Here is an 11,164-nt window from a genome sequence, read left to right on the forward strand (position 1 = left end):
TTCAGCAGAACTGCCACCTTGGACTTTGCAAGGGCAGACTTTGGCCTGTTTAGGAGACTGCTTGACAGTGTCCCTTGGGAGGAAGTCCTGAAGGGCAAAGGGGTCCAGGAAGCCTGGGCATTCTTCAAGAAGGAAATCATAAAGGTGCAGGAGCAGACCATACCTATGGGCTGAAAGACAAACCAGTGGGGAACTAGACCAGCCTGGCTGAACAGAGAGTTTTGGCTGGAACTCAGGAAAAAATTGAGAGTTTGTGACTTTTGGAAGAGGAGCAGGTAGCTCAGGAGGACAACAAGGATGTCTTAAGGTTGTGAAGGAATGAAATTATGAAGGCTAAAGAGAATCTTCATCCTTTATTGAATGTGGGGAGAAACATAGTGACAAAGGATGAGGAAAAGGCTGAGGTGCTTAATGCTTTCAATGTCTTAGTCTTTAATAACAAGACCAGTTCTTCTCTGTGTACCCAGCCCCCTGAGCTGGAAGTGAGAGACAGGGAGCTGAATGAAGCCTCCATAATCCAATGGGAAATGGTGGGTGACCTGCTACTCTACTTAGACATCCACTAGTCTACGGGACTACATGGGATTCACCCAAGGGTGCTGAGGGTGCTGGCGGAAGTGCTTACCAAGCCACTTTCAATCATTTATCAGCAGTCCTGGGTAACCAGGAGAGGATCCCAGTTAACTGGAGGTTAGCAAATATGACTCTCATCTACCAGAAGGGACAGAAGGAGAATCCAGGGAACTACAGGCCTGTCAGTCTGACCTTTGTGCCAGGGAAGGTTATGGAGCAGATCATCTTGAATTCTGTTACGCAGCACATACAGGACAACCAGGTGATCAGGCCCAGTCAGCATGGATTTATGAAAGGCAGGTCCTGCTTGACTGACCTGATCTCCTTCTGTGACAAGGTGACTCACTTAGTGGATGAGGGAAAGGCTATGGATGTTGTCTAGTTAGAATTTAGTAAAGCCTTTGACACCGTTTCCCACAGCATTCTCCTGGAGAAACTGGCTGCTCATGGCTTGGATGGGGGTACTCGGGGTGAAAAAACTGGCTGGATGGCCGGGCCCAAAGAGTTGTGGTGAATGGAGTTAAATCCAGTTGGTGGCTGGTCACAAGTGGTGTTCCTCAGGGTTCAGTTTTGGGGCCAGTTCTGTTTAATATCTTTATCAATGATCTGGACAAGGAATCGAGTGCACCCTCAGTAAGTTTGCAGATGACACCAAGTTGGGCAGGAGTGTTGATCTGCCTGAGGGTAGGAAGGGTCTACAGAGGGATCTGGACAGGCTGGATCCTGGCCGAGGCCAACTGCATGAGGTTCAACAAGGTTAAGTGCCAGGTTCTGCACTTGGGTCACAACAACCCTATGCAATGCTACAGGCTTGGGGAAGAGAAGCTGGTAAGCTGCCCATCAGAAAAGGACCTAGTGGTGTCAACAGCTGACTGAGTATGAGCCAACAGTGTGCCCAGGTGGCCTGCATCAGGAGCAGTGTGGCCAGCAGGACTAGAGAAGTGGCTAGATGTGCAACTTGCACCAGAAGTGATTTAGGTTGGATATTGGGAAAAATTTCTTCATCAAAAGGGTTGTCAGGCATTGGAACAGGCTTCCCAGGGGGGTGGTTAAGTCACTATTCCTGGAGGTATTTAAAAGACATGTATATGTGGTGCTTAGGGACATGGTTTAATGATGGACTTGGCAGTGCTGGGTTACCAGTTGGACTTGATGATCTTAAAGGTCTTTTCCAACCTAAATGATTCTATGATTCATTGAAGTAGACCAGAGCTCTGTACAGACTAATTGTAGCTCAGCAGGATACATCAGTGTATGTGGAGCTTTCTGTTGCATTGGCTAGATTGTTTCCTACACTTTGTTTAGCTAGCTCAGGTACTCAGGGCTGTTCAGAGAGGCTCTTTGAACAGCATGAGGAATGCTTGAAAATGCCTCTGCCACAGCCCCAGTCAGGGCTTTATAGTGGCTAATAACCACTGGAATAGTACTGCCATATTCCTCCTGAAAATCAAATGCTTCTCCCCCTCCCTCCCTCCTCCTTTGCTGGAGCAAAGCAGACAAAAAAGAAATTGTTCAGCATCTGCTCCGGCTGCTGATTCGTAAATGAAGGTGTGTTACCTGCCCGTTATGGCATCTTTGACTTCCCTTCACTCCCACTGTAGTGAAAAAGAAGCTATATCATATCGATATGGTGCAGGAAGCCTCCTCTTAAAGGCTTCTAAATTCTAGGTACCACGAAAGAATTACTGTTATTTGTTATTTCCTGCAATCCTCTAAAATTACTATTTATTTCAGCAGGCACATTTGAAAACAGAAGCAGGGTATGGAAAACTTTTAGTAGTGGATTTTTCCAAAGAGTATACAGACTACAAAGTCTGTGATAAACTCTGAGATTAAGAGAAACTCAAAACTGTCTGGATCTAAGATTTGACCTACTTTGAAGGTTGTCCCATATAAGAGTTTAATTTACTGACCAACCAAATGTAGATGTATCAGTGTTCGTGTGCTGCGATAAAATTCTGTAAAGAACATGAAATGTGACAATGATCTTTGAAAAGCTAGGTTATAGAAGTGATATTACAAATTTTAGTAATGCTTTAAATTAAGTGTCTTCAATATGCTTAACCTTGCATTAAACTTAGATTTAATAAGACAGATGTGTATTAAGTACTGAATATACTTAAGGGAGCAATCTTGCGTTGGCAGGGGATGGAGTCAATGACCTCCTAATAGTTCTCCTCCATCTCTAATTTCTATGATACTAATTGATTATTAAAACACTTTTACTGAGGATTCATATGTAGCTATTATATAGTTATTAATCTTACAACCCAACTGATATTTAATTTATACATGATTTTAACACACAATGTCATTTTAGTTTTTAAAGACTAACCCCGGAACAGTGCATTCACGGGGGCTCTGAAACATCTTGCTGGTAAATGAGGTTGGCCATTTTGGGGTTATTTGGAATTTTATGATAAAATCACACTTTGCAGGGGTGTAAGTTTACAAAGCTCTCCACATTAAAAATGCAATGTTTGCCTCAGTTACAGCACACAAGGAAGACAAAGAAGCTTGTCATGCAGAAAGGTGCATTTATTTGGTTTAAATACTATGTAATGTTAGTGTTGGGTAATCTCAAACAACAGTTAGATTTTGAATATTTTAGAGGTAATCTGTCTAGCTCAATTTTGGATTGCAAAGAAATTTCCCAAAATCATGGAAGTGAGGAAAATGGTGCAGGGATTTTGAGCATTCAACATTCATTTCTGTGAACGTTCGGCTAAGTAAAAAGCAGAAGTTTTGCAGAGCTGTGTTATTAATTCAGCTTGTAGATGCCTAGGGCCATGGCTCATAATGGCATTCCTTTCTTTTTAACAGACTGTCAGGATTTTCAAAGGACATCCAGAAAGCCGTAAGTGCCTGTTTGCTGAATGTATTTCTCATACCCTAAAGGCTTTCTTTGATATGGACTGATCTTTTACATTTATGGATGGAAGTTGCATTAGAAAATGCCCTTTGTGAAAACCTGTAGTATCTCAAGAGTTGCAAACATCTGATTTTTGGCTAAGGTAGTATGAAGATTGTCAGAACTCTGAATCCTTTTTAAAACAGGATTTTCAAATAATTAGTATCAAGCAACAATTTGTATAAAAGCAAAACCTAATGCAAATATATACTAATGCTTGAAAGCCCCTAGTTAATTTAAAAGATATAAGGAGGGGGGATAGAATACTGCTCATTTTGCTTTTAGGATTTTGAGGGTTTTGTGCCTACTTTATGATAAATATTTACATTCAACATATGTCTTTTGATGTCAAAAGTATAATGACCAAGTCTTGTTTTTCAGTCAGAAGGCTGGAATGCAGATGGAAGGGGCCCTAATGTCTGGGACACATTCACCCATCAGGGAGGAGATCGAGTTTTCAAGAACCAGACTGGTGATGTAGCTTGTGGCAGCTACACTCTGTGGGAGAAAGATTTGAAATGTATCAAACAGCTTGGATTGACTCATTATCGCTTTTCTCTTTCCTGGTCACGTCTGTTACCTGATGGGACGACAGGTTTCATCAACCAGAAAGGCAATTGTTTCTTAAAAATAGAAGGTTGCAGCTTTAATTCAAGGTTATTGCTGCAGTCTGGCATAATTAATCCAGTATGCTATTCTGCAGTGTGGCTTTGAAATTGCAACTTTTTTTCAGAGTAATTATGGGATGATTTTTTATAGGTTTGCAACAACTTACTAATTAATATTCCAGATCCCCTTGGATAGCACAATCTTTTGGGATAGGATTAGTATTATGTTTCCTATGTATCTTTTTGCTTACTCCAGTTTTTTTAATTGTAACTCTAAATCATTTTGCTTCATCAGAATGTTTATACTTACAGGGATCCTAGCCATGAGGATATTTTTGGATGGCTCACAATAGACAAGTATCTTATTTGGCAAATGCATTTAGATAGTGTATCAGTATACTCTGATGTACTGAACTTCACATCAACTATTTTACACTAAGAGGGATGACATATTTTTTCCAGATATTTTCTTTAACAATTTAGAGAAGATTCTTCAGACTCAGGTAGGAACTGTGCTTAGCTCTCTGACAAACAAAAGACAGTCCCTGCTCTGAAGAGAAGAGTTTTCACAATCTCAGCAGACAGTGTAAAAGTGAAAAGGGATACAGCACATAAACAAATTGGTCAGATTGCTAGTAGTCAGATACAAAATTTGTTACACTTCTGATTTGTTTATTTTAATTCCATTGGTGTAGACTAAGGAAAAGATGAAGGTGACTTATCAGGAAATGTTAGGAAATAACACCTTTACCTGCTGGACATACAGAATGGAAGAAAGAAGAAATTAAGAGGATTGTGAATAATAAAAGCAACTGAAGGTGAACCAGATAGGATGGCAGAATCAACACAGTTGGCTGAGGTCTCTTATATGCTGTGAGGATAATGTTCCAAGGAGGAAAAAGCAAAGTGGATTTGGATGCATCTCTGAATCTCAGTTCTGTCTCCTACTCTTCTGAATCTCAGTTCTACCAAGAAGATACATATCTTTGTACTTCTGGGTCAGTGTTTGCATTGGCAATTCTTTTTTTCCCTTGGTTTGAAGTTTGCAAAGGTGGAAGGCAACAAAGGGAAAGGATTTCCTCAGAAATGCTCTTCAGGTTATCCTGTTCTGTGCTGGGAAGATACCAGCAGAAGCAAGGTTTTTCTGCAGAATTTTGGTCCTGTAGAGTTTGGCTATTCAATAGGCACAGCCTGTCCTCTGCATCCTGCAGATTACGGTTTTCACCAGAGAGTGGAGGAGCCTTTGTTTCAAGAATTCGGAAAAGGAGGGGGCTGGTGAATCTGCTGTAAACAGACCAACCAGTCATTTTCCCCTGCAGAGCATGACTGCAAAAACCATGCCAGCATCCCAGAGAGGCTTGAATGGAAGCCTTTCCTTTGCCACCAAAATTTACAATATGCGGCCCACTTTCACTGGCACAGCTTCCCTTTCCCTAGGAACGCTTTTTGTGGTGTGTTGAATTTAAATTTGGCTGAGTCCTTGTGGTTTCTTTCCTGTGCTAATATTCCTTCAGCTGGGGCTGCAGGCATTGTACCACCCCACAGAGCTGCCTACTGAACAAGGTTTGCTGTTCAGACGTCAGAGTGGGAGATAGCAAGCAGACATTCTGAATGCACTTGGTAAAGAAAGCTAACATTTTGACAAAACTCAGCTGTAATTTCAGAAAATGTTCACTTGATCCCCAGTATAAGCAGTTGCCTGATTAATATTATGAACTTTACATTTAGCGAAAGGGCATTGGAGGAACTCCAAGTAGGCCAGCTTTCATTAGGCAGGAGTTCACTTCTCTTGTGCAGTGATCTGTTGAAGCAATTGTAACTACATAGCATGGAAAGGCCATCATCTTCTATATAAACATTTTTACAAAGAGCATGTGAAGAATTAGAAAGCTTAGAGCAATGTCCTTTCAAATAAAATCATTCACACCAACTGATTCACTACCAATTTCACACCTAAGACGTAGGACATTTGAAAACCTTTAAAACCATTCTGTTTCTAACTCAGTGGGGGTAGAGTCTTTTAAAGCAGCAATGTTGTAGGTGTATTGTTCCTCAGACGTGTCAGGTTTTAGGTTAAAACTTACACCAAGTTTGTTTTTAAAGTATTTTTGTATAATTAATGTTACCCTAAAAGGTGTCCTTAGCAGGACAAGTTAGCTGCTAAACACTAGGTGTCAGTGTGGAGGGAGACAGAAGTAGCAGACATGGGGGTATTGAGTCTGGAAGAATTTGATGTTAAGCCTCACTTCAGCATGAAGGTGGGGAATCACGTTGAGGAGAGGAGACTACAGAAAGTAGAAAAGAACAATCCTTCACTTTCCAGGGACAAAATGCTCCTTAATGTCTGTAATTCCCAAATCCACAAAACCCTTATATACACACTTTCTCAGAAGATGTTTTCTTCTGTATTTCTCTTTCTCACTGACCCACAGATACAGCCATAGAAACTAAATCAGGCTACTCTGGAATGTATGAGACAATCTGGAAATTTGACTTGACATTTAAATTTTTCAATAATGCAGTTCTATTTCTCTTCATTTCCTAACACAAAGCATAAATCTTTTCCAATATTGGTGTTTAATTGAGATGTAAAAAATGAATGATAGCTGGTTGCACTTAAATGTTATAAATTGAACTAAGTAATTTATAATCTGAAAATCAGAATGGGAAATGCTAGTGTCTTCTAGGCAAGCATTACTCTCATACAAGGATCCTGTTCCAGCAAAGATTTTCTTTTTTCCCAGTTTAAGCTTATTTAGTAAACCTTGCATTTCCACCAGCAAACAGTTACACACCCAGTTCCACTGAAGTCAAATAGGCCCCTGTTCAAAAGCGACAGTAACAAACTGTATTAGCTCCTAATTGCAAGAAGTTTCAAAATTTGATATTCTGATATATTTCCTTCTCTTTTAGGTGGGTGCATACTCAGGCACAGGCATGTATATCCTCAGAATTTAATGTGGTTTTCTGGTGCTGCATTCAGAAGGAAAAGCAAAATACCTGTGAGATTCATTGTGAATTACTTGGTAAACAAACTTATTGAGTCTTGCTGTGCTAAAGGAAGTGTATGCACCTGTTTGTTTACGAGAAGGCACTACCTAAATCTGGGGTTCATAATTGATTGCTTCAGTAAATGTTGTCTTAAAAAAGCCATTTGATGGAAATTCTTACAATCATTGGAAGTTAGGATAATTTGAAGTCTATTACTGTCCTTTTAAGAAGAAGGTAGTATGGGGTTTTATGCTGGCATTTTTAAATATCAATACATAGCAAGCTGAACCTCAAAATACCAGACAAGTTATAATACAATACAGACAGATTTCCTAATGAACAAGTTTCCTACTTTGGGTTAAACAAAATCTCTGGTTCAGAAACTGTTAAGAATAATATTCTAAACCATACATAGCCTCCTCAGCATACATTTTGTTAACCTTTGCAACTTAGTCTTCCTCCTCCTCCTTTCTGCTGTGTTCTCAACTTCTTTATATCATTCTCAGTTCTGGGTTTCAATACAGCAAGGCCTTGGGAGACACATTTCATAAGCACCTATATCTCATTAGGATATGTAGAAGTCTTAAGGCCAACGAAAATTTTATGAGTTTTATGTTTCTAAGGTTCTTAAACACTTCGGTGTATATAGCCCAAGTCTCTGAAGCAAAGGCTGACTGATTTCTACATTCCCCCAGCATGATGGAGACCTATTTCTGGCTGGAGCCTCTCAGCTTAACAAGTAATAATTCAAGGCCAGTTTTGGTTTTTTCCAATTACTGCACTAAACCAGATAGTTCAAGTAAAAGTGCAAACTAATTGATACTCTTTGAAGAAGAGCTTATGATGTGTTTTCAGAAGGCTGAAAAGCAATGTAGTTGTGTTTGGATGTAAGCAAAATTAAAAAGACCTATATAAGAGCTTAAGGTATCCTGCTATTTAAACTTACACTGACCTCTCAGCAGCATAAAAATAGTCCTTTAGGAAACATATTCATGTCAGCCGCTGCTAAATCTGAACAGAAGGTGAATTCCTGTTAAGCCTCTAGAAATATATCCACAGTACTGGCCAGTTTTAACAACACATCCAGGAAATTAAAGTTGATCTCTGTCTTATCAAGGCAGGACAAGAAAGGTTGGAAGTCATGAGCTTTCAGAGAGGTGAGCTAATTCCTTCTTGCAGTTAGAGGGTCTGAGAAATCTGCAGCTTTGGCAGTGTAAAAGGAAGAGGGTTGGTTTCTTGGATAAACTATTGCCAAGCCATTCATATTGGTGGCTAAACTCCATCTAATACACTCCATCTAAAATGGATGTTCTAAAATACTTTTCTCGGTGCTGGTGCAGAAAGTGATGGAGGATGGAGCAGTCTAGAGAGAACAGTTCACTCAGCTAACCAAGTTCAACTCATAAAAGATCAGCTTCGTTACCTGAGTGTGGCACTAAACTTTTAAAAAGACTCAGTTCTCAAGGAGAGAAATGCTTTCATTAGAACAAATCTACCTCTCAGGCTTTCAAGTGTCAAGATTTTTCCAACATGCTTTCATCTTGTACATGCAGCCAGGCTGCCATTCAGGCATTTAAATGAAAGGATTATATTTTCATGTGACCAGCACCCATCAGAATTATGTTTCTCCTGGGGAGTTGCTGTCCACTGATCTATTTTGAAAATTTGCATCCTCATTTCGTGTTCCTGCTTGGAAGATTTTGTGTGCTGAGCATTTTTGCCAACTCTGGGGTCTGTAACAGTAGTTAGCATGCACTTGAGAGGAAATATTTGCATCTCTTAACAGAGAAAATGTGCAGTGAGATTTCTTCATGTGTTAAAATGCATTAAAGTTACTAAGTTAACCGTTTTTTATTTCTTTTAATATTTTTACAATTATTACAGCAAAATAATTAATAACCTGGGAAATGGCATCCTGCTCACTGTATCCATTTGCTTTACCTCAGACCTTAGAAGATGAAGGTGTCTGGAGTTCTGAAAAGATCATTGAGACCTTAGTTATTCATGCAAAGTGGTTGTGAAAAAGGTATAGTCCCAGCATGGGTAACACAGTTTACAAGGCAGCTTATAACATGATAAAAGCTCCTGCTAAAGCGTGACACAGTTGTGATAAGATATTTGGAGAAAACAATGTGAACTTGTGTGTATAGCTCTGAACTCAGATTGGTAGAACCTCTACAGATACTACAGCAGATCAAAAAGTCTCTAAAGGGTACCTGTCCTTAGAAGGGTTTGTCACAACAGTGTTTACTGATGGTGAATATCCAGCCATCATAAAGTCCTGGATTTCTGCAATGCATTCAAAGCAGCATTACTTATGATCAAGGCTTCTGGAATTCACAAAATAGGAAAAAAATTATGACCATGGGTATTGCTGACTGCTTTGCCCTGAACTGTTAAACGTAAGACCAAGAAAATGCAGGTGTTTCAGTGGACTATGAAGCTGAGCACATAATGGATCCTTCAGGGCCTGTTGCAACTGGGAGTTTATGTCTGGCTGTAGTATCATGAGGTTTGCATTGAATTCTGTGTTCTGTCATGGAATGACCTAAAGCTCACAGCACCATTTTGCTACTATTAGTTGGCCAGTGAGGGGATCTGAGAATCCATTGCGTAACACTGGTGAGTTGGGGTTTTTTTAAGAAACCCATCTGGATGACATAATACATTATACAAGATAAAAATAAACAAGTCACCTTGGGATTGTTAATTTAATTTTTGCATGCTGGCTATAAGGAGTAAGAACCTTAGTATTTTCCTATTGCCTTTGTACTTGGTAGCTATTTGACAGTTTGAAATGACACACCAGTGTTATATCATCTTTTGAACTCCAGAAATGATCTTTCTGAGGCCAGCAGTAAGGCTTCCTGGCATACATCTACTCCTGGCAATGGGACATGTGGTGACTGCCAATACCAAGGGGTTAAGGAGCAGTGACAATAAGCAGATGCTAATGCAGGAAAGATATTTTAGTCTTCTCATTAAAATAAGTCATTTCACTGCCTTCATGGATATTTGCACAGTTTTGCTTTTCCATTGTTAGTCATAAAAGGTCAGCTCATGGAAAATTAAGTTAATAGGGTCAGTGCAATTTGATGAAAACTAGTTTTAGTTTGTAGCTTAGAAAAAATAGAGGGTAATGCATCTGATTTTATGGCCTTTGTTACATCTGTTCTGAATAAAACTTCTGCTAGCTTGTTCTAGGATACATATAATAACCCTATAATTTACATCACTGAGAATGGGTTTCCCCAATGTGACCCTGCTCTACTTGATGACAGTCAACGATGTAAGTATTTCAGGCTGATTTTACAGGAAATTTTAAAAAGTACCATTTGAAATGATGAAAGATCAATTGTGCAAACTTAATATAATTTTACTTCGTGCTTCTTTGCATCCAGCAGTGACCAATGATTCTTGAAGCCAAAACATGTAAATTGGAGTAAAGTGATGTGATTTAAAAAAAAAAGTTTAGCTGAAAGGAAAGCAAGTTATTTTAATCCAGCTCCCCCCATCCTGGATTGGAATCACAAAAAGGTTCTCCATGCATACATTATTGCTAAACTCAGTTATGAAGGGTTTCACTAAGCAAAGCAGCAGCATTGATCTGCAGAAGTGCTCATTGTTCATACTTCTCATTGTGAAGGATGTAATGTTGAGTGCATCTGAAAACCTGACTATTATATCTCATAATATTCTTAGAGAATACAACCTCCCATATACAATGAGGTCCATGTAGTAATTCATTCCTGTACAAGGCTCAGCTTCTGCCTTTAGGTCAGGATGGCCAAAAGAGATCAGCACTAGTGAAGCTCTTCTTTTCAGATGATGCTTTACCATTAGTTTTGATAGAAAAAAAGTTGTCCACATTTCCAGTCTTCTGGAAATTCATTCCCTACCTTCCTTCTGATGGTAATATTCTCTGAGGTAATTTACAGGGAGTAGATCTTCTTGTTGTGTATCAAATGAACTGTATTTTAAAATGTCAGTTCATTAAGATAATAGCTAGTCTCCCTGTTATATTTGTCCAAAGTTATCACAGTCATGAATGTCATACAATAATTTAACAGTTTTTTGCAGA

At 39.3% G+C, this 11,164-nt stretch overlaps 1 protein-coding gene across 1 annotated transcript in view; it reads left to right on the forward strand.

Moving 5' to 3' along the window:
- LOC104516663 (cytosolic beta-glucosidase-like) overlaps nucleotides 1–10,422 on the forward strand; it is a 17,559-nt gene extending 7,137 nt beyond the window's left edge. Inside the window, exons 3-6 of the mRNA XM_010161074.1 lie at nucleotides 3,870–4,097; nucleotides 4,693–4,715; nucleotides 9,009–9,089; nucleotides 10,288–10,422. Of these exons, the coding sequence (XP_010159376.1) occupies nucleotides 3,870–4,097; nucleotides 4,693–4,715; nucleotides 9,009–9,089; nucleotides 10,288–10,422 (467 nt within the window). The remainder of the gene's footprint in view (nucleotides 1–3,869; nucleotides 4,098–4,692; nucleotides 4,716–9,008; nucleotides 9,090–10,287) is intronic.
- Nucleotides 10,423–11,164: the final 742 nt, after the last annotated feature.

Source organism: Eurypyga helias, unplaced genomic scaffold (assembly GCF_000690775.1).
Source record: "Eurypyga helias isolate BGI_N326 unplaced genomic scaffold, ASM69077v1 scaffold6221, whole genome shotgun sequence".
NCBI classification, from domain to species: Eukaryota; Metazoa; Chordata; class Aves; order Eurypygiformes; family Eurypygidae; genus Eurypyga; species Eurypyga helias.